Raw genomic sequence first — 23,917 nt, 5'->3', positions numbered from 1 at the left:
TGCCCGGTAGGACTAGAGAATGTGTACAAATTAATTTTCAAATTTAACATGGACCATATCACGAGCATTTACTGTAACAATATTACAGTGGCTCAAGACGGTGCCCGCTGTATCATTAGAGAGTTATAGTATACCGGGATACTGGGTGTACAGTGATGGCGGAATCGAAGCGCGCATGCGCAGATACATACGTCGCCCTTCCGCTTCCCGTACGCGCAGTATTTCTCAGATTTCACATTACCTTGGTAGCGTAAGTGTACGTATTGTACGTATACATGGCAGCGCTCTCGGACGCCCGCTTCGAAGTGATTTTAGTAATGTTGTTGAAAGCTTTACCTTGTTCGCAGCAAACGACTGTTTAAAGTGGCTTTGCTTGCCTTTAGTTAGCTTTGATGACAGAGTATTACGGAGCAGTTGGCATAGTTTTTGAGATCTTCCCATTTCGAATGCGTCTAAGCCTAACTACACGATCAATGTAAACAAATCCACAACATAAATGTTTTCACGTTTGGTGCGTGGTTCATTATTTGCATTTATTATCGCTAAAATAAACTTCTAACAATGCTTCGCGCAGTGGCATAGGCAAACATTTTCTTTTTCTTTTCTTTTTCACTGTTCTTTAACTTATTAACCATCTGATAGGTGGCGCCATCGTCCTAGCTGGGGCACGTAAAGGCTATCCCGCGAAACTATAAGACGCTGTCCACAATGAACGTTTGCTGCACGGTAGTGCCATTCCATTGACCTCCGCTGTCACGCTAACGTAAAACTATAACTGTCTATTGGTTCTAAGTTTTCCCAAGACTATTCCCATGCCATCTCTTCGGGCTCATGTTCGTAGGTTCCAAGTGTTGGAAGTAGATCAGATGTGCACGAGTCTCTGCTGAAGAATGATTGTGGTTAAAGAATAACAGGCAGCTGCATATCCTGCATAGCTGAATGACTTTTTGTCGTGCACAGCTTCAACACCTACGTCATTGATGGCCACGACGTCGAGGCCCTGTGCAAGGCCTTCTCTGATGCCGCCAATGTCCGCAACAAGCCGACTGCAGTGCTTTGCAAGACATACAAGGGCAAGGGCATTGCAGGTACCTCTCTCAGAGCTCTCTTTATCTTCCCTGATAAAGGTTGTCTTTATTGCTGAAATATCCTAGATGAATACTGGCAGTCTTTAGAATAGTCTACCACTCACGAGTATAGTTCAACCTGGTTGCATCGAGCTTGTGAAAAAAAATGCAGTTCATTAGTTGAATCCCATTATTAGACATTAACTGGGATCAATTCCTGACCTTTCTGTTTTTTTTATAAACAGGTTAGTGTTCTTTCCGATTGACACCTATTCAGATTTAGTCACGCTGGTGTCCTATACCTGTCTGCGATATCATCTTCTTTATACAGTTGAACCATTGTAAATCTTCTAAAGGATTCGATAGTATGTTTTCATACTGTATATGAAAGCACTTTATATAAGAAACAAACTTTATGTGTGCACTTTTCTATGGCAATAGTCCAGTACTTTCCCTCTTTACCATTTTCGCAAACAGACTACTGTCGTTTCTGCAGTTGTCCAAGGAGTTAGAAACCAGAACCGTTCATTCATACAAAACTTGAGACTACAGTGAGGCTGCCAGTCTCCTTCGAGGACAACAAATGGTGCTCTTCTCACCTCTTCTGCTTTCACTTGTGACCAAGTCTTGCGTCAAGAGCAATGGGGAGGAAAAGCCTTGGAATGGGAAGGGGGTTTGTTGCTGGAGCCATTTTTTTTCAAGTGCTCTGCATTTGTCAAGGCAGTCTTGAGGGAGTCTAATCACTGATTGAAATGCTGGCTCCAGAGAAATGAGTGTAGTTTTTTTTTTTCTGCTAGCCCGTTTTCTTCGGAACTCCTGCCTTGTTTGTTACACTCGTCTTTTGAATCCTCCTGCAATTGCGACACCATTGTTCGGGGTCAGCGGCTCACTGAAGTGCTGTTCCGAACACCTTCAACCTGGACACTTTTTACGCTCGAGATAAAGGCTTTGTCTTCGAATGCCCTCTAACAAGTTGTTTATGAAATCTTCTTGGTGTTCGTTGATAACTCGTAACGTTCACTCCGTGGACTGTGGGCATGACTGAATTAAAAATTGGTGGTGAGGCATAACCTTTCTTACTGCGGCCGTTAATTGAGAAATTCGGTGATGAAAATCGCATCATGCTGTCTCGTATGTTTCCGAAATTGCTCTGCCCACAGGTAACAGTGCTACTGTGCTGCTTGACTAGGGCACACTGGTTTTCGTATTGTACGGCTGCACTTTGATAGGGTGCGAAATGCAAAAACTTCTGTCCTCGCATATATTTGAAGGAGCGCCGAAGTGGTCAGTGTGCTACTCGCTTCGACGTTTTTCATGATCAGGTTGCCTTTTCATCCCGGAACCTAATGCAGTCCTTCTCTAAAGCGCACAGCTTATGCTAATTGCTTTGTCCAGGAATCGAGGACTCTGAGAACTGGCACGGCAAGCCGTTGGGCGACAAGGCGCCCGCCGCGATCGAGGCACTCGAGAAGCGGATGGTGAGCAAAGGGCCATGGAAGCTGGCTGCTCAGAGGCCCGAAAAGGAGGATGCGCCCCCAGTCGACATCAGCAACATTCGCCTCTCCGAGCCTCCCAACTACAAGATGGGGGAAAAGGTGACTCTCTTCTTCACTTATTGTGAAATAAATGGTGTGGCTGCTGGGATAAATCTGTAGTTTAACCTTGCTATATAATGAGCACTGATATAGCAAATGATTGCTTATAGTGAACTAAATGCAAACTTGTCGGTCCCATCACTTTTCACTGGCGTTGTCTTTCTAAGCAAAGCCAAAAACATAGCTGCTTTGACGTTTTTTAGAAAAATATTTTGTTTGCACGGGGCCTGAAACTAAAGGGCAAAAACAATCTATGTACTGAGTGACTGTTCTCAACCACATATATTCGAGTTCATTTGTTTCTTGAATCGGCATGAAAACGTACTACAGAAAATAACTTGTTCTCCTGTGAATAAATGTGAATGTGCACATGTTTTCTCTGGGTAATTTTGTTTAGTCCATCCTAATCTTATCCGTTTGGGGACGATAAACCTCAACAATTCAATTTTTTCAACAGTTTCATCCCTTCAGAGGACATGCACTATTTAGGAACTTAAACAGTATGGAACTGAATGACCTAAAAATAAGCTTGCCTGCTTTCTCTTTGTGCAGGTTGCAACCCGCCTTGCGTACGGTACTGCACTGGCAAAGCTGGGTACCAACAACAGCCGCGTTGTTGCAATGGACGGCGACACCAAGAACTCGACATTTGCGGACAAGTTCAAAAAGGCGCACCCAGATCGTTACATCGAGTGTTTCATTGCTGAACAGAACTTGGTAAGTCCTTTTGTCCGGGCTGTGAGAAATCGGTCTTTTGAAAGTAGCCACCCATGGTGGGGGTGGCTACTTTTCCACACTGAGCACGAGAAGCCTCAGTGTGGAAATGTTTTAGGTCGGGGTGTCATTGCTTCAGATTTATGAGGCATAGGCACTTCTTGGATTGAAATTACTTTCAACCTATGTGCACTTAAAAGGGCCCAGCAACACTTTTCAAAGTAATCATGACATGGCTTCTACAAAAGCTTCCGCCAAATGGCCTCTCAAACCGACCGCTGCAGTAAATTTTGTAGTTAAATCTGTCACACGCTGTACAGTGAAAAAAAGGGAACTCTAAAAATAATTCGTTAAATTGAAAACGCATTGTAGTGAAAGTATTGAAAATTTGAGCAAAAATTGTAAATGTGAAAGAGCGAGTTGCCTGTTTGTGCTGTGTATACATTCGTAAACGTGTTATGCTTTAATGAAGCACGCAAAAACAAACTTGAAATATTATGGAACTAGTGCACTTTTATTTGAGGAAGAGCGTAAGCTACGAACTCTTAAGTGTGCGCATCTTTACGCACTGCAAACCATTGGCATTAAATTAAGGTTCTTCACGTTGATTAGCACTTGCTGTTTCAATGTCGTCTTCGCACTCATCATTTCCTTATCACAACAAATGGTACAGATTATATCTGTTGTCAGCTATACTCACGTGCATACTTGGTCGTCTCGCTATGCATAGTGTTTGAGTGTTGGTGAAGCATGCATGAGAGGGGCTGACCCGCAGGTCGCGGGTTCGAATCCCGGCTGCATTTTAGATGGAGACGGAAATGTTGTAGGCCCGTGTGCTCAGATTTGGGTGCACGTTAAAGAACCCCAGGTGGTCGAAATTTCCGGAGCCCTCCACTACGGCGTCTCTCATAATCGTATGGTGGTCTGTGGACGTTAATGCCCACATGTCATGCATGAGAGGAAATTGTTGAAAGTGTAGTGAACAAGTAATTAAAGTTCTTTCAGAGTAATTACTTTTGTACTTAATCAGATTAACTATAATGAGATTTCACTGTAAAGGCTCCGCGGTAAAGCGGCGAGAAGACAACATGGAAAGCGGGGAAAACCTCTCCAGGCGGCGAAAGCGGGAGCAAGACCAGGCGGCAATGTCTATCGCTCTCAAATTTTTTGCTGCTTTGCCACAGCCTATCGGAACGCCATGCAATGGGGGCGCAGTGTTGTACAGTTGGGAGAAACATTGCCACTTGACAGCGACATATGCGCAAAAGTGCGAGATGCCGGTCACTTCCGCCGTGCAGCCAGCCAAAGGAGGCTTAAGCTCTGAACAGCTTCACGCACCCGCCACCTTGCCGCTTCGATGGCCCTGCTTGGCCACTTTGCCGTGCCGCCTTCGGTGTGAATGAGCCTTAATTGCTTTTTCTCGCATCCCGGCAAGTGTGCTTAGAAGCTAAGCAGGGAGGGATGATGAATGCATGTCATGGTCTTGACGACTTTTTTTTTTTCTTTCAACTCGCTGCATACATTCAGTGCGATTGTGAGCGTGGGCCCGAGCATATAGCGGCCTCTCGGAGCAATGCCGCTCACCATGCTCAAATCTTCCAATGGTCATAAATTTGTGTGTATGGCGCAATCGTCTGGGTATAACATTTATAGAGAGAACCAACGAAATGCTATTCATGTGCATTCCTTTAGTCTTCATTGTTCACATTACCCACCACCAAAAGGGAAAAGTCTGTTAAGTGGTGAAAATTCTCGAGACAGACAACATGAAACAATATTTCTGTTCAGAGTGTTTTTTGTGGCCACTTTTTTGCGAATCTCCAACTGGCATACACCCATGCCTTTAAGTTGCAGTGCTCAAACTTAACATGTTGCGTCCTATTTTCAGGTTGGGGTGGCCATTGGGTGTGGATGCCGTGGGAGGACCGTTCCTTTTGCGAGCACCTTTGCTGCCTTCTTCACACGAGCATTCGACCAGCTGCGAATGGGTGCAATCTCGCAGGCCAACATAAAGTGTGCAGGTTCCCATGCTGGCATCTCCATCGGTAAGCTTTCCCTTTGGCTTGCAAAGATTGTGAGGGACTGTCCTTTCGGCATGAATAAATTATGGGGACCATTACTCCGTAAGGTTAAGTTGACCAGCTCTGAACCTTATGGAAATTATGGGGACCTGTTCAAGCGTATATGTCTGAGAGGATGACAACGTCGTAGCAGTACTGTGGAGTAGTTTGGCCACCTAATGGTGGCAGTACTCATTTTCTGTGTGTGTAGTTTTCTTGAAGCAGACCATGGTAAATGCTTACTTGGTTTGTAATAATGCCACTTGATTCAAACAAGCTTTGTGATGTGTGGCTGGCCCTGTCTTCATTTGATGTTTCTGAAACAGCTGTTGGGCACACATGTGTTCGGCACATTTGTGAATAATGAAAAAGATTTACACTCTAAAACAGCTTTATTACATTCACGAATTTGTTATAAGCATATGTTCATAACACTACCTTTAATTTACGTAGTTATAATTAAAAATTATAACTAGGTTCGTGCAAATATTTAAATGAATATTATAGTATTAGAATTCTCTTTACAATTCTTAAATTTGAATGAAATTTTGAAGTATTTGAAATGAACAAAAGTAATGTAATTTATTAATCTGCATGTACCCCAACCTTTGCTTGTAAAGCTGGTTTCACGGCGGTGGAAAGGTGCCAGACTATAATACCCTCGCGTCTATTGATCATTTTCAAAGTTTGAAGGCTTGTTTTACCAGCTTATATGCTCCAAGTGTCCTATATTTTAAAACGTAACTTACTTTCAGTAGAATGAAAGTGATAATCTGTAAAGTCAAATACTGCTATATCGTGACAAAGAACGTGACTGAGAAGCAGCTCACGGGATCCGGACCGGACCTCTCAAATACTGCTACAGCTTTAAGTTGTGTCCAAATTCTTTGAACCAAACAGATTGTGAAACTAGGTTGTCATGTCAAATACTTTTTTTTTCTTCATACGTGATAGTGTTTGAATTTGATACAAAATTATTCGAACAAATTTTTTTAGCTTGGCACATAAAATTTGCTATTTGCACAAGCCTAATTATAACAAGTAAATTATTGAATATTTGTTACATCAAGGTTGGAGTGTTCTGTTGCCAGATTGTGGATGTTCACTTTAGGTTGGCAGTGTCGCAGTCTGCTGTATTGGGTCACTGCGTAGGTTGCAAGACCTTCGAAATTTGTTTTTCAGGCAATACTTTTTTTTTCTTTCTTTTTCTGCGAGCTTTTGCAACTGCATGTTTTGCTTGACAAACGAAATTGTAAGCGTGCACTCCAAATATAATATCGAGAACTTGTATTTTTGATGTAGCAGTGAGACTTACCAGTGCACAATCGCAAAAACAATATCTTGATGACAATGTGGCATGTTCTTTGTTGTATCAATCTAGTGTTGTGTTACGTTGCAAAATTCTAAACATAATTGTGTGCGATTGATTCAACTGTATCAATTCTCTTCTCCATCTACCAGGTGAGGATGGGCCATCCCAGATGGCGCTGGAAGATTTGGCCATGTTTCGAACCATTCCCAACAGTGTTGTCTTCTACCCGAGCGACGCTGTCTCTTGCGAGCGCGCCTGCGAATTGGCGGCCAACTACAAGGGCATAGTGTTCATCAGGACATCGCGGCCAAACACTGCTGTGATCTACCCCAACGACGAACACTTCGAGATTGGCAAAAGCAAGGTGCGAACTTTCTTCTTTACGTACGGGTGGTCTACATTCTGGTTAGATTGTCACACAAACACCCAACTGCTATCAAGTCGCTCACACTCGCACGGAAGTGCACCCACGCACACAATTGGAAAATGTCGGGGTGGAATTTCTGTGGGAAGGCAACAGGCATTGTTGGCCCATTGTTGCAGAAAAGCTTTTCAGCACTGGGACAATGATTAAATTGTCAAAGTAATGCTACCGCTGGCAAAAAGCCAAAATTTCTAGATCCTCTTATTTTGAATTTTTGTTGATTACCGGCAGGTAGCTTGCCTTTTCCTATGAGCAACAATAAACTTCACTGTGGTATACTTATTATAAGGCTGTTTTCTTTTTTTCCCACATCGGAAGCTTGCTTTGTTGAAGTAAAATGTTCCATACGAAAATCTTTTAAACAAAAAAATTAACATACTAAGAGGTTAAGCTCCACATTTGCTACTTAACTATCAAGAATGCTGTATCATGCAGATAGCTTGCAATGCGTGCCAGTCGGCTTGACAAGCATTGTCGGTGGGCATGTTTCGCAGGTGGTGTTGAAAAGCGCAGAGGACAAGGCCCTGCTGATTGGTGCTGGTGTTACCCTGTACGAGGCACTGAACGCGTCCGAGACCCTGAAGAAGCAACACATTCACGTCAGGGTGTTGGACATCTTCTGTTTAAAGCCCTTCGACCAGAAATTCATCATTTCCAATGCCAAGGAGTGTGGCGGCCGCATTGTCGTCGTTGAGGACCACTATCCTGAAGGTAAGTTCTTGTAATCAAGTCTGTACTTATTTCATTCCAAATTCATCACTGCTCAATCCTGGTTAGTTGAAAAAAAAGAAATTGTGATCCGGGCCATTTTATCTGCCCATCTACAGAGAACCGCAGAAATTGGCATATTGAAATCAATATGCAATGGTTATGCTTTACTGTACTGAAAGCTTCAAGTATGCGCGAGATCGCCAAAACTAGATGCAGAATGGCAGCAAGTTCTATTCTTAAATGAAAAAGTTGTTATACAGTTTGCTCTCGCCACATGCCAAGAGTGACCACAGCCAGAAGATGCAAACGGCTGCCTTCTGATTGGCTCGGAACGAGAACCCAGCTATTCCTAAAAGTTTCTCTTTGTGCAATCGGGAATTTGTCATTTTCACGTTTTCTTGTTACGAGGAAGCAGTGGGCTGCAAGATTCAGATGACTCTGAGCGCACTATTGGTAGATGTAGAATACAATAAAAGGGCTTTGTTGTAATGCCTCCGTACATGTGAATGCACAAAAAAGGTGGGCATGGGCCAAACACGCAAATCAACTGGAAATATCTAAAAAATTTTTTATGAAGGTATACCAATGTCAAGACTATTCATCGAAATCGCTATGACCAATAATTTATTAGAACATCCACATAGGTAGTATCAGTTGAACTGTACAAAGGAGGCAAGCTGTGTACTTCACTCGGTCCGTTGACAAGGTGCAACTGGCTATAGAGTTGGGTGAAGTGCCATAGTGAAAACATCATAGCCTGTGCTGAACTGCTGTACTTCTACATACGCAGAGGAACTTCCACTTACTTGGTATTGGTTTTTAGGAAGCTAAGAAAGGGGGCAGGCTTGCCCCCGCACGCCCTCGTGTCCTTGCCCCCTCGTAGTATGTAGTGTATGATGGCGAGGCAAAGATGAACTAGGCAATCGTACATAGAAATGTTGCTGCAGAATCTTCGGTGCATTCTCTTCTGTGCTGGTGTGAATTATCGGCAGTGGCCTAATAATGAAAGAGTTGCTGTTCAAGCATGTTTCCCTCCCTCGGCACTAGGTGGACACAAACATCCGATGATGAAATCCTGCAACGCTTCACAAAAACATCATCTGGTTGTTCGATATTCAGTGAACGCTTGGGGTGTACTGGAATACCGGATAAACTAACATGCATATGTCAGAGTTCAACGTGTCAGAGTTCAAAGCTAACATGTATATTGAAGACTTCAGAGTTCAACGCGAAAGTACAACTCCACACAGTGGGAGTGAAACAATGTACTGGGTCGTCCACTATTGGGTGAATGACTCTGTACTTGTGCATTTTGTCAGTTTTTTCAGGTGTGCTATGTTAAAGGGGTCCTGCAACACTTTTCTACGTAGCCATGGAATGGGTTCACTAAACAAGCTGCCTCATGAATTCGTTGGCACAAAAATTTTACATTTCATCTAGGCTAACCTTGCTTCCCCGTTTACCTTTTTCCAGTTTTACTTTTATAGTGCGCGCAAAATTAAAGTATAGTTGCCGCAAGTTATCTGAAACACTCCATGTTGATTTAAGGGGGGGCGCGGCAAGTAAAGTGCCGATTTTGGTCAAAATGTGCGATTTTCTGATTTATTTTTTTTCGTAATCTTCAGACCTTCAACTTCTTTGTTCTAAAATATTACAGCGAAACGTGCGCTACAAATCCCGCAAATAGTGTTTTTGCCGAGGCTAGTCGCCGAAAAGTGCGAAAAAAAAAGCCCCTGAAACCAACGTTTTTAGAACAATTCAGTTTCACAGCTCCGCTCCCGAGGCGGCCGTGGTGGCGGTCACGCGAACTAGTGGCGCTGCAGTCACGCTTTTCTTCACTTGCTCCTGATCGGGCGCGCGGACAGGCGGGTGCTTTGGCGGGCGCGCGTCGTTCGAAGCGATTTCGTTCCCCACACGTGCGCCTGAATCTTCCGGTTTCCGAATGATCGCTTTTTTGTTGTGAAAATGCCTTCGTGTTTTGCGCCGGGATGTACGAGTGGCTACAGAAATGACGCCGCAAATCATCATTTTTTTTACCCCACCACGTAAGCAGGGGCGGCGCCAGGATGTTTTTACTGGGGGAGCAACCACGAAAAGTGAGTTCCTCCGGGGGGGCAAGCTAGCTCTGCTCCTACTAGGTTTTCAATATATGCTTCCGGGCACTTGGGTGGGCATAGGGGGGGCAGGCGAGAATTTTGGGGGGGCTCCAGCACACCCTTGCCCCCCCCCCCCCCCCCCTGGCGCCGCCCCTGCACGTAAGGCCACGGAGTTTAAACAATGGGAACACATGCTGCACCACAAGGACAGGCGCCTCACGCAAAAGTCCAAGGTATGTGAGAGACATTTCGAAAAGCAAGACATTGTAAAGTATTTCAAGCATGTTGTAAAGGGCCAGGAGGTTTTAATTCCCCGTGGTAACTGGAAGTTAGTGCCAGGAGCGTTGCCGCGTCTCTTTCCTGGCTTGCCGGAGCACATATCTAAGCCAGGAAAGACGAAATGCACGCGAAAATCACCGAAAAAGCGGAACAAAATCGGCTTGGAAGCATCGGCGGAAAGTGCGTCTTGTTCGAGTGGCTCGTGTGGAGAGGCCTCTTTGTCCTTAGGCGACTCGCTTGGAGCAGTGGGCCTCACGCCACCACCTAGCACCTCAGCAACGAACTCCTCCGGTGTTTGTCTGAACGACCTGGTGACAGTGCCGTTACCTAGTAGGGACTGGAAGCTTGAACTCATCGTCGATGAATGTTCTGGGCAAACTTGCGGTGTTTTTTTCGACAGGCGACTTGTGGCAGAGGAGCTCAAAGTGAGCAAGGCCGTTATTGTGAAAAATGATGGTAGCTGTGTTGTGAACGGTTACAACAAGATGCACAAGCAACTGCATAAGACTGTAGACAGCACTGCTAGCGTCGAGCACCTGCTCAATGAGACAGATAGCTTGAAAATCTGTTCAGGCATTCAGGTAGCTCACACTGGTGTGACAGGAAAATTAGAAAATGTCCATCACAAGCTGTGTTCTGTCCTCACAACCCGACCTGTATGTGCTCGGTGCCTACGCCTCCAAAGGCAAATGCGAGCAAGAAAGCCAATGAAGACAGCGGTGAACAAAAGCAAAAAAATGCGAAACTTGACCAAAAAAGTTTTCCGAGCTGCAGCTGCAAGGGAGAAGGGGAAGCAAGAAATCACACTGCTCAAACAGGAGCTTGCGAAGGCTTCCTACCAAGGAATAGAAGAAGCTTTAAGTGGCCTTCCTCACTTGCAACGCCTGGCATTCCTGACAGCACTGAAGTCACTCAAAGCAAAAGCTCCGTGTGGCATGCGGTATATTTCTGGGTGGATTTTGAACTGCTTGATGCTGAGAATTTCAAGTCCACGGGCATACAAGCTGATTAGCGAGATGAAAATGTTGCCGCTGCCTTCTCTTAGCCGCTTGGCACAAATTTTGAAAGGCTTGCCGTGCAAGTACGGCTTCAACCCCGTTTGTCTGGAAGCTATACAGAAGCAGTTTCACGGAAAAGCAGATGAGCAAAGGTTGGGGTCTTTGATCTTAGACGAGATCAAGTTGCGCCAGGCATATGACTTCAACAAATGCAGCAACAAATGCAAAGGCATATGACTTCAACAAATGTGCACAAGAAAATCACGAAAACAATAACGTGCGAAGAATGCTGTGCGTTGCTCACAGCTTCTCCCGATCAGTTCAACTCCGAGGAAACACAGCTCAACCAGAGGCGCCTGACAGAGTTGAGGTCATTCAAGCCAGGATGCCTTCGAGAGGCCTCATTTAGGCTGTACGCATTAATTAAGGAAGTAGAAGAGGTTGTGCACGATACGCTTGAAACGTCGGCAGTGTTCGGGGATATTTTCTGGATGGTATTGGACAGGCTTCATGCGACTGCACTGCCTGCAATTGGTTGTAATGAGCACCATGAATTCCTCACCGCAAAGATAATCAAATGCTATTGTTTGATGCGCATGCACTTCTTCTCTCGAAAGAAGAACCGTGAACTGCTTGTCACGGAAAAAGTTCAAAATGCAAGAAAAAAAGCTAAGCTGCTTTGAGCTGCCTTTCTTGCTCAGTGAACGATGCAATACTATTCTGTATGTGCAAGAAAATATATGTTCCTTCTGAATTTGTCATTTTTACTTTCTCAGTATTATTATTCTCACCATGTTATCTTCAAATAAGATTCACGGGAATAGGAAAGGAAAAAAACACCGAAATCAGATTGGCGAGTCTGTTCGGTAAACGGCGCATGACTATGTGGCATCAGAAACGAGCACTATGCTTTTAAAAAGTTTTACTGCATCTACGTTTTCTGTGAAGGGTGTCTTTTTTTTTTTTAACAGTTATGCTCGCGCGAGGCCGCCTATGCCCACATAAGAATGTACTGGCGACGGTAGCTATAGATGGAGCCCAGACACGTAATTCCACCAGATGAAAATGGGCGCAGCAACAATGAAATGCATGTATACGAAGAAACTGCTGCTTTGGCACGAACTGTTCCGCGAGCAAAGCGAAACGCTTTGAAATGCGAGCGGTAACACGGCCGCGCCGCACCGCGTTTCTTCCGGTGTAGCAGACGACGCGCAGAGTGCGGAGCAAAGCATGCCTACAGCGCCCCTAGCGGCCGCGACACGCTATGCGGCCGCGCCGGATAGTGGGCGCCTATGGGAAGCTGTGAAACTGAATTGTTCTAAAAACGTTGCCTGAAACGGTGTTGTTCACGCCGCACAAACGCGCCAAGTTGTTGACCGTGGGCCGCCATTTTGGTAGCTTTGGAAAGAGGAGAGAGCCGGCTTCCCGATGGTCGCGGTCTCGTATTTCGCCGAGTGAAAATAAAAGCGCGAGAAGCAAGTAAGAAAACGAAGAACGGCAATTGGCTGCGCGGGTCACGTGGTAGCAGGCGCGACCTCTTACTGGTCAAAGCTGCGCCGCGCACCTTGGCAACCTTGGAAGCGCGAGCGCATCTGCGGCCGCCGTGTCGAGAATCATCCGGCGTGCGCTTCGTTTTTTGCCAGTTTGCTGTTTTTGTGATAGTTCGCGTGCTTTTTTTACCAAGCTTTGTTTACATCGGTGGTCTCTTCTGAGTGCTTGCTCATACTGCGGTGCTATGTTGTCGCAAAAAAAGTTCCGGAGCGTCCACAAGTACGGCAAGCGTCGGAAAGCTTGGAACAAAGGGCAGACGACTGCGGCTGCCGTCCCAGTCGCAGTTCCGGACGGAGCATGCTCTTCAAGCGTCACGGAGCCTCTACTCAGACCCTTCGCTGATTGTTGTGAGGCCGAGAGTGTGGAAGGTGCCACATGGTCGTATGTCAGACCGCCGGATGCCGTCGACCGTGATGGACGCTCTCGCGAACCCGATTGCGGTGGCACCGCGTCGGCAGCCGTTGCAACTCCGGGCGTGCGCGCGTCGAACATTCTATCGCGAGTTTCGGCCCAGATTCCGAGCAGTGAAGAAATCGCGCAGCGGGCGCAGACAAGGCGGGATGTTTTGGATGCCGTAGCATCGAAGTCCGCTTCAAAGCGGAAGCTCGAGCTTCTGAACGAAGGCTGCGACGAAAATGACGGCGGTAAGGACTCCACATTCTTCATTGTAAATAAGAAGATGCTGAACGGTCTGCTTTCGTCAGTAAAGTGCAACAAGTGCGACGAAGGGTCGATACGCCTCGAGACTACGCACTGCCTTGGACTCGCGGCGAGGATGGAACTTTTTTGTGACAATTGTGGCATAGTGAACAGTGCGTGGTCGTCCCCGAGGTGCTCCGGGCAACAAAAAACGAACCCCTTTGAGGTAAACGTGCGTGCTTTGAGGGCTGTGCAGTCAGTTGGCAGAAAACAATCTGCCATAAATGACATTTTTTCTGCGATGGACATTTCGCATCGAGCACTGCACCACAAGTCCTACCAGAGACTGCAAAGGAAGTACAGCCACCCTGCCACCACATCAGCTGCCACCCGCATTGAAGCAGAAAGTGCACAGAAGGTGCATGACATTTACAAGGACCTAGGAGGAGTGCCAGGCAACATTGACGTCATTTACGACGGCACGTGGATGACGAGGGGGCACAGAAGTCATATTGGCGTGGGCTGTGTAATCGAGTTGTACACAGGCTTGGTCTTGGACCACTGTGTCCTGTCCAACTACTGCCAAGGCTGTGCTGTTGGCCCCAAGCCTGGTGACGACAACTATGAGGAGTGGCTTGAGAAACACAAGCCACAGTGCCAAAAGAACACCGATGCTAATGCAGGCCAAATGGAAGTAGAAGCAGCGAGGATCATGTTTGAAAGATCGTTTACCAAGTACAAGCTTCGATACATCAATGTGCTCTGCGACGGTGACAGCCGTACGTACCTTGCCCTCACGCAAGACAAGGTGTATGGCTACATGTTGATTAAGAAACAGGAGTGTGTGAACCATGTGAAAAAAAGAATGGGCACTTCCTTGCGCAACCTTCTTGATGAGCACAAATCCAAAGGCCGAGGACTGAGCATGGGTGGCAAAGGCCGGCTGACGCAGGGCCTTATAAAGAAGTTGACGAATTATTATGGCTGGGCCATTAAGAGCCACGCCAACGATGTTCCTGGCATGGAGAGGGCCATCATGGCCACTTATTACCATGTAACATCCACAGACCAGGATCCACACCACGACCTGTGCCCAAGTGGGACTGACTCCTGGTGCCCGCACAATCAGGCATTGGCCAAGGGAGAGCCGCTGCCGCCTCACAAACATAAACTGCCCCCTCACGTGCGAGTGGCACTGCTGCCAATCTACAAGCGCCTCTCGAACAAAGAGCTCCTTGAAAGGTGTGCGCAGGGAAAAACCCAGAACGCTGTGGAGAGTATGAACAGCCTCATTTGGTCACTCCAGTCCAAGAGCCAGTTCGCCTCCCTTCGAAGTGTGGAAAGTGCAGTTGCAGATGCAGTCTGCCGTTTCAATGGTGGCTGCAAGAGTGCGCTGCAAGAGATCACTGCTCAACTGGGCTTCAATCCAGGAGACTGCTCTTTGCGGCGAGCAGCCGAAAAGGATGCCAAAAGGGTAAAGAGGGCTCAAAAGGCGCATTGTTCCACGACAAAGAAGCGCAAAACTGGGTTGCGCTCTACAGAGGCCAAGGCCACAGCATCTCAGGATTACTGCCCAGGAGGATTCTGAGTGTTTTAGGCATGTTGTGAACTTCCAAACAAGAGTGAACTTTCAAAGTCAGTTTTCTCAACTCTTGATTTTCGCCTATGTGCCTTCGCTAGAACATCTGTCATTTTCTAACAAAGACTGATAGAGTCGTTCCGTTTTTTGCACTAGGCTCAGGAGGCCTTTAGCAGTGCAATAAAGCTTTATCTCTCTTCTTACTCATCATTTAAAATTTTTAGAACACATTTTATAATTACTGCGATGTGTGCGCAAAACAACATCCATGTTTTGGAAATTTTATTTATGGTTACAAGAACTAGAAAAATCAACTAATAGCTTCTTTGCACAAGTTGATGCTTTGGGAACATAATATGAAAAAATAATTTCATTTAGCAATAATTATCTCTTTAAGTGTGAAGAGCATTAATTAGTATAATTATGCTTGTAACTCAAAAAGTACAAGAGGTATTTGAAAACGGTTTTCATATTTGGAATCCTCACAATCATCCACATACACACACCAAGTTTCATCACAAACAGTACATTAATAAAAAAATTAGTTTTACTTGCCACGTCCCCCCTTAAGCAAACGTTAAAGAGCACGGTGCATGTCAAAATTAATTTTATGTGACTCATTAGCATATTTACTTTTGTGATCAAGAACCTCAGAATTGAATCTATTTTTCTGCCTTAGGTGGCGTTGGAGATGCAGTTCGCACAGCTGTAGCCATGGAGAGGGACATTGTGGTGAAGCACCTCGCAGTGCGTGCGGTGCCACGAAGCGGCCCATCCGCCGCTCTACTCAACATGTTCGGTATCGATGCCGAGCACATCGTCAAGGCTGTCCACGAAGTCCTCAAAGTCTGATTTGTATCCAAATTTTGCAAACCATGGTCATTGCGGCAAAGTTGATTAGGTCCTGCTTGAATTAAAATAACTGTTCGCCTATTACATTTTTCGAAAATCTATATTTTTTACGTGTTGTGCTCATTACAAGCAATTTTCAAATGTATACACTGCCGAGTAAAGAAATTCGTCTTTTGTTTTCTTGAAGAAATTGTGTCCTTGGTATTATTTTTTGTTCTCATTAATATTTTGCCTAATGAAGAAAACGAGCCCTTAAACTTGCCTCCCTATTGACTAAGGATTATTTAAATCACTGCTGCACCAACTGCAAGAAAAGTTGGACCAGAACCAATAAGTTCTTGTGAATAGATGGCATCGTGTGTAGACTTCATTGAAATTCAGATGCACACCTAAAAAATATGTTTTGGTTGCCAACACTCTGGTTTCTTTCTTTGTTTCTTTCTTTCTGTGCCAGTACAGAAAACGGAGCGAAGGTAAAAGGCTGAAAGCCTGACTAAGGGCCTTTGCTCCAAATACAGCGAGGCAGACAGGCTGTCATAGGAATTTTGCAGGATACAGAAAAAATACAAAGGGTACATGTGCAAATACTGTAACAAATACAACAGTAATAAAATGTTATTTCTAGTAGACAAATATATACATAACCATCGTAATGTTTTATATGCCAATAGATAGAAGTTGCGATTTCTCATCTCTATTGCAAGAGATACACAAAAATAACTACACAGGGAAGCATAGGAAAAAGAACACACACATCAAAAGCATCAGACACTACTTAGGCAAAGAGAACACATAGAACAATAGTCAAGAAAATTCAATGTTTTCAATCGATACCATCCTGATCGTATCCTTAGAAACTGTACAATATATATCTAGGAGGCTGTCGATTTTGTTTAAAAACGTGGGTATCTGAAAAAATGAGTTGTCGTCCATAGATCGTTCGAGTCTTCGGAGTCCTTCTAGCGTAAATACGAAATCGTGCAGAAAACCAGTCGCAACACGAGCCTTTCAGGTCAAAGGCTGGTGTTGTGACTGTGTACCAGATTGAAATGGACATCAAAGTACCTTTTTTTTAGCGGACTCTGCAAATCTTGAAACAGCTGAAAGCCATTTAAAAAACTTCATTAGTAAGATAAAGGGAAAAAATACTTTTTTTAATGTGCAGAGAATTGGCTTCACTGCACCACAGTGCGTGCCCAAACTTCTACAGTGGTCAATGCAAAAAACTCAAAAAATTTTAGAACCAGGTGTAAGGAAAAGAGAGCCTCTTGGAAAAGGGAAATCTTTGACGCGCAGATGGGCGTTTGTTTAGGTCTGCCGGTCGACTGCCGTACGTCAAGAGGTGGTCGTTGTAAGGATCGGAGGACTTGGACAATTTGCTGCGCTGACTAGTTGCTGTTGCACCTGCAAGAGAACTGCCACTCATTTTGCAGCACTTTGCCAAACAAGCATTTTTTTTCTGAATAGGGCTATTGCAGCCGTGCTCTCACAGAGGACTTTGAACTCTGGTAATAGGAATTGGAAAACATTTTTCTTGAACGAAATGCATGCTTAGAGTGCATAAATAATATGCATGATCTGTTCAAACCAGAGAAAACTCTGAAAAATGAATCCGTAGCTTAATTGCAGTGTCCTCCAGCTCTTATTTCGGCATAGACAAGCTCGGCTCTTCTTCGGCAAAGAGGTGCTGACTGTGTGACTGAGCTCGGCTCATTTTCGGAAGGAAAGGGTCGGAGAAAAAAGTTTACTTGCGTTAGTAAGTTAATCTGCCACAAAACCCAGAAATGCCACTTTAGTTGGGAGCGACTTTTGGCAAGCCATAAAATGTGCGAATTTGAAAAATGCAGGTGGCACTGCAACCTTGAAATTTTCGTGCCAACTCTGTGAGATATATTTCTTTAGCATGTGCTTTTTTAGGGCTTGCTAAATTTCAATGGCGATGTTGTCTTTCGGACCTATTGCACATGGCGAGAGAAAAACGTGCTTTAGTTGGTAACAAAACTAGGAAATCTCAATGCTAGTCGAGTATTCTACCACAGCAGGGCCAGTGTTTGAAACTGCTTCAAAGAGCTGCTCTATAGAAGTTTCACCTCGTGGGACGAGCCTGGTTAGCAGCTCTGAAAATGTCTATTGTGCTGCAGAAGCTTGGAACTGTTACAGACACCACACTGAGAAATGTGTAATGAGTGTATGCTTAAATTCCATCCACCCATTACCAAGGACTTTGTCATAATCCATCAATTGCATCTGTAAATTGTGCAGCGGCACATATTGCCTTACAGAAGCATAGTGGGAACATCCTACTGTTCAATATAAATTCTAGCATAGCAGGTACTTTGCAAGTGTACTTGCATTAGGCAGCACAAGGGATTTCACGGCAGGCTCATGTCCCTGCAACATGGACATGAATGATGCTGCATTTAATTATATCAAAGAGTATGAGAACTCCCATGTTAATATTACAAGTAAATCATTAGTTACTTGTAGAGCTGTGTGAATGGCTAAATTTGGGTTAAAAGCGAATTCGAATGTTAAAGTTTGAGCGTGAATGGGATCTACTATTTTTTTAATACTGAAGTGAAATTGTAGAAAAAAAAGGGTGGGAGAGGATTCTAAAGTATGTTCTTACAAGATGGCAACATGAAAGAGTTAATTTTGGCTAAGTCGGCGAGTCATTGGAGGGTTCATATTCTTAATTGTCGAGAATGAGGTAATGCAGAGGCTAAATTCTATTTAATTACAAAGTTTGGTGCAGCTTATGTTCCTTTCATGTGTAGAGTGTTGAAATGAAAGACTCTGTCCTTATCTCTCCTCGTCCAACTTATATGGTGGCCAAACTGATGTGGCAGACCAGGGCGCTCCCTTGAAGTCGGGACTTTCTAATTTGTCCTATAGACGACGATGTAATACGAAAATCGATATTTCGGACGCTGAAAATCTTTGACGCCTGATTTTTATAACTTTCTGGCCGAATTTTTGGTCAGAAACGGCATTAATCAGCGGCATCTCTGGCGCGTCTATCGTCTCGCAAGTTCGAACCAGCGCTTTCGCTAGTCTTCGTTCGCGGCCGTAGCAGGGTTCGAAAGGCAGCTTTGCTGCAATGTCGCAGTGTGATAGGGTGAAGCACATAAAAACAAAGTGCCACGATGCCATTGTCAGTACACTAACGGCGCAGTGCGGCGGCGTCCTCGTAGATGAGCACCCTAAACGCACGGGGGCGTGATGGTGGCAGGTGACAAACGTGCCAGTGTGACTTCATTGCCGACAACCCTTCGTATCAGCATCTTCAGCGAATTGCTTAGTGGTGCACGTGGCCTAGCGCAGCAGCGCGCCGCCATTCATGCTCTTCGTGCGAGAGAGTTAACTGCGCCGCACAGACTCGTTGTCTTGGCGAACGCAAGCAGCTCACTATCGCTGCGCCCGTGCCCCTTCAGGAACGAAGTGTGAATCACGAACACTCATTGTAAACGCGTGTGTACGGTACAGCAAGCCCCCGGCAGTGACAGTGTCAGCTTAGGTGGTGATGTACTGCACACAACTAGGAACGTTCAACTTGACGTGGCACTGCGTATGGGAGGACATTCTGCGATGTGTGTGCGCATCGTTTACGTGCACACAGGCATTGGAGAAAGCCGCGTCATTGTTTACAAACGCTCCATGCAAAAGACCCCTTAATTTATTTCGTGCTTTGCCGTATCGGCGCTCATCGTGAGACGCAATTGGCGGATGGCACGTAGTCATTGGCTCGCCGCTTCAAAAAGGACGCGCCCAGACCACTGTGTGGCGGTAGAGGCAAACGCTGCTAGCGCCTCAAGCGGATGACGTCACGTGCAACCCTCCTATAAGCGGAGCCCACGGCAGGTACCGAGTGTATTCGCGAGAGCCTGCGCGCGCAACAAAATGCCCGGTAAGTACTGTGAGGCATTCCATTTTAGACGTCGATATGGCTATGTTACTGCTTCAACAGAATAATGCGTGGGATCCTTTTTATTTTTCGGATCGCCCGATTCGAGGGGGGGGGGGGGGGGCGATTTCTCGTTCTTAGGAAGTCCGAAAAATGGGCAGTTAACTATCTTCCGAAAGTTCATAATCTTCGAATAGTCATTAAAGTGCGGATCGAATCGCATAATGTAGTGCATGACTAATGATTACTCTCTCTTCTCTCGACAAATGGTGGAAGACGCTCAAAAGCACTCGTGGAAGGCCATGTATCAGTTATTGGCTGATTTGAACATGGCGCGCTCAGTCGTTGCAGGGATCGCCGCAGGAGACCGCGACTTGTCCACGCGTGCGCTCGCGATCATACTGAAAAAAGCTCCATATTCGGAGCAAAAAAAAAAAAGTGTTCAAGGTCACGAGGCGCACATGGCGTATTTCCTTTCCCCCTGACATCCCTCCCTGCTTAGCTTCCAGCGCTTTCGTTGGGACGAGAGAAGATAGAATGCGAATGCATCGTGCGATGATTGATTGATTGATTTGTGGGGTTTAACGTCCCAAAACCACCATATGATTATGAGAGACGCCGTAGTGGAGGGCTCCGGAAATTTCGACCACCTGGGGTTCTTTAACGTGCACCCAAATCTGAGCACATGGGCGAACAACATTTCCGCCTCCATCGGAAATGCAGCCGCCACAGCCGGGACTTGATTGATCCCGCGACCTGCGGGTCAGCAGCCGAGTACCTTAGCCACTAGACCACCGTGGCGGGGCGCGATTGCATCGTGCGACAAATCTATGTAAGCCTGCTTGTACTGGACGGATTCTTAAAATATTTGCAGCATTCAATTCGTGAAGCAATAAACTCTTTTTTGTAAATTGCTTTACCATTTAGCTGAAAAAGAGTGATTTAGGGCCCTTTTAATAAAGGTATCTGGCTGGGCTAGTAGGTTGTACATACTTAAAATGACCAGGCCGAAAAAAAAAAATACATGGCCACGGAAAGGACACATACAGGACAAGCGCTGACTTGCAACTAAAATTTCATTGACATGAACTCTATTATAAGCACCCGAGTGAGCAGCTAAACAAAAACTGATAACGAACGGAAAAAAAATTCCGTGTGTCTCGCTTCATCCATGCAGCTGTGTGTTGATCACCCGCGTGGCCATCGCAGTGTGCCGTGCTCGCGCCTTCACCATCTACATCCGCTCGAAGCAGCTGTCCCTGGATGTTGTGAGGCTTCTAATCAATGACTTTCAGCCCTCCATGACACGAGGGTGTGCAAGACACTTGCAGCAGAATGGCCACGGCAAGCAAAACGTGCGAGGAAGTGGTGTGCCTTCCTCTTCATTAGCATCGCGTCGCGCCCTAGGAAACAAGATACCGAGAGAGGGTATACACCGGCCGCATCGACTATGTGGTAGACTATCTGTGGCGGCAAGGTGAATTACGGAGGCTTCGCTCCCAATTTTCTACGACCCAACGTGGCTCGGCAGGTTTTGTTCACTCGTGGGGTGACATTGTCACGTGGTCGTGACGTTGAAGAAGGCAGAGACGGCGTGTACAAAGTGAAACTCATTATTCGGCCTAACTTGTGGCCGGGAAAATGGAAACTACAGCAAGCGATGCGCGCGTACGCTGGTATCGGCGAACAGGGCGTTGGGCGGCGATAAAATGACCTGCGGCAAGGTGCGTCGGCATTTATACATGCGGCGGCGAATATTCGGGCATTATCTCTGGTGGACGCGTTTGTTCGAGAGTGAACTGCACTGTTCGCACGCTTGCGTGCTCAAAGATGATCCTGAAATAACCCTAAGGATCTCGGACATTCTAGCGCAGTTTGCGTGAGGCATTATCAACATTATCAGGCCGGCCATGTAAAACATAAAAAAATGGTTGTGTGTGGCAATATATCTCTCCCAGACTTTGTCACGAAGACTTTCAGTATAGGTAGCGAAGTTGCGGTTGAAAATAGGCGGACACCCACAGAACTTCTGGCCAGTGTGCGACAGGTCGCGTACCGTGCTCCGCCGCAAGACAGCGACAGATACGTGTCGGAAGACCTGGGCGCTCTTTTACGCGGTAAGCGCGCTAACAGTGTTGTGTCTGTGCTGCTTATCTGGCAGACAATTATCTATGCGTGTACCTTCAAACAAGGAGTTCGCTGTGTTGTCGAGAGGCCTCGTAATCGAGCAATTCCGATAGTTATAGCGCGAGAACAAAACAACGACACAGAGACAAGGACACGAAAGACTGTGTCTGTGTCATCGTTTTGTTCTCGCGCTATAACTATCGTCATGCCATACCAACTAGCCCAAGCTGCCACACTCCGAACAATTCCGTCTGTTTTTCGCGTGTGCGAAGGCACCAATCTCGCTGAACTCTGATCGAGGGCGAAAAATCTGTGCTCTGACCTACAAATTTGTCAGTCTTGTCGCGAAAATTTTTAAAACGGTAAACTGGCCCTAAACGAGCTCGTTTCGCCCCGCCGCGGTGGTCTAGTGGCTAAGGTACTCGGCTGCTGACCCGCAAGTCGCGGGCTCGAATCCCGGCTGCGTCGGCTACATTTCCGATGGAGGCGGAAATGTAGGCCCGTGTGCTCAGATTTGGGTGCACGTTAAAGAACCCCAGGTGGTCGAAATTTCCGGAGCCCTCCACTACGGCGTCTCTCATAATCATACGGTGGTTTTGGGACGCTAAACCCCCACACATCATTCAAACGCGTTCGTTTCAGCGAAGACTTCACAAAGAAGGCGTGCCTTTCAGAACAATACCGTATCCGAAAGAAATAATAATAATGTGCATATGAGTGGTTCTTGAAGGAAAGGAAAAAAAAGGTGTTCATTTCTGTCTACCCGACCACACCCCTTCAGGGGTGAGGGCATAAGCGTGCGCAAAGGAGAAAACTGGCGCTCCCCCTCCCCCCTAGTCACCTAAGAGGAGAGCGCAATGTCAGCCCTCTACGTTGGCCTAATAGGGAGAGGGATGCTGCATGTGACGGGTGGGGGCTCAAAGCAGCCCCATACATTGACGTAATAAGGAAGGGGGGCGCTGCGACTAACATTCGCTCCTCCCTAAAGGGGAACCCTGCGCACGCCTGTGTTCCTGTCGGCACGTCTCGAAAGCTGGTCTCCCGGTGCTGTCGAAGCGCCTCTCTTTGCTCATTTCTGTGTCTTGGGCAGTGCACACTAAAAGGAAACGTAAGGGCAATGACGGTGACGGAGCGAACCACTGCGGAAAAGCGGGACAGGGTGGCGGTCATACCGTGTATGCACTCTGTGTCCCTTCGATCGCCTCAAGAAAATAAGACAATACCTCAGCGTGAAAGTCGTTTTCAGAGCCCCTGACAAGTTGTCCAAGTTGGCCAACAGTACCTGTTCTGTGGAGGTGCGGAAAACTATGCGTCGTCAAACCAGACCACAGTTTGTTGGCTGCTTGCAGTGCGTGGTGTACAGGATCTCCTTTCCTTGCGGGCGTGTTACGTATGGGCGAGATGGACAGATGACTAAACGAGTGATTGCGTGAGCATGCTGTTGTAACTCGGGGTTCTGAGTCGTATCCCACCGCTGCCACCAGTTGTCGTGATCCCACCGCTGATCACCAGTTGTTGCGATCCCGGTGAGCTGTGACAGCGTGGTGTAGCTTCGGGTTGAGGAAACGACCGCTTACAAGATGGGGATACGAAAAACAAACAAGGTTTATGGCACTATTTACAAATATTTACAGCATGAGGTTAAGAGTTCACAAACCACGAGCGTGGTGGATAAACCTTTAGTTGGTTCAGAGCGATCACATACTACGAACGTGGTGGTTGAACCTTTACTGGGTTCAGAGCGACGTCCTGCACTCTGCGGCGCCGTTATAAGCCCTGTCGGGCTCCTCCTTCTTCAGTGGAACACCAATCACATACACACACAACAGGTGAGGGGTACGAGCATGCACGGCGCACGTGAACAGCCAATTTCGAGTCAAGATCACTGCACTTAAAGGTGGCGCCAGAGGGGCTCTTGCTCGTCGTGTGTGTCACTGGTCGAGGGGTCCCAAGCTTCGGACAGCAGACATCAAACGGTCCGCTAATCTGTCTGCTCAATTAGCAGGGCA

The 23,917-nt window shown here is 46.2% G+C and overlaps 1 protein-coding gene across 2 annotated transcripts in view; it reads left to right on the top strand.

Annotated features, from left to right (window-relative positions):
- Nucleotides 1-16,067, top strand: part of LOC119174528 (transketolase) — a 57,569-nt gene extending 41,502 nt beyond the window's left edge. For both annotated transcript variants that reach the window (XM_037425476.2, XM_037425474.2), the window contains exons 5-11: nt 961-1,088; nt 2,463-2,662; nt 3,215-3,379; nt 5,265-5,421; nt 6,898-7,112; nt 7,667-7,883; nt 15,705-16,067. In XM_037425476.2, coding sequence (XP_037281373.2) covers nt 961-1,088; nt 2,463-2,662; nt 3,215-3,379; nt 5,265-5,421; nt 6,898-7,112; nt 7,667-7,883; nt 15,705-15,877 — 1,255 coding nt within the window. In that variant the 3' untranslated portion in view covers nt 15,878-16,067. The remainder of the gene's footprint in view (nt 1-960; nt 1,089-2,462; nt 2,663-3,214; nt 3,380-5,264; nt 5,422-6,897; nt 7,113-7,666; nt 7,884-15,704) is intronic.
- Nucleotides 16,068-23,917: the final 7,850 nt, after the last annotated feature.

Source organism: Rhipicephalus microplus, chromosome 5, assembly GCF_043290135.1.
Source record: "Rhipicephalus microplus isolate Deutch F79 chromosome 5, USDA_Rmic, whole genome shotgun sequence".
NCBI classification, from domain to species: Eukaryota; Metazoa; Arthropoda; class Arachnida; order Ixodida; family Ixodidae; genus Rhipicephalus; species Rhipicephalus microplus.
This window is presented reverse-complemented; position numbering and strand designations above follow the sequence as displayed.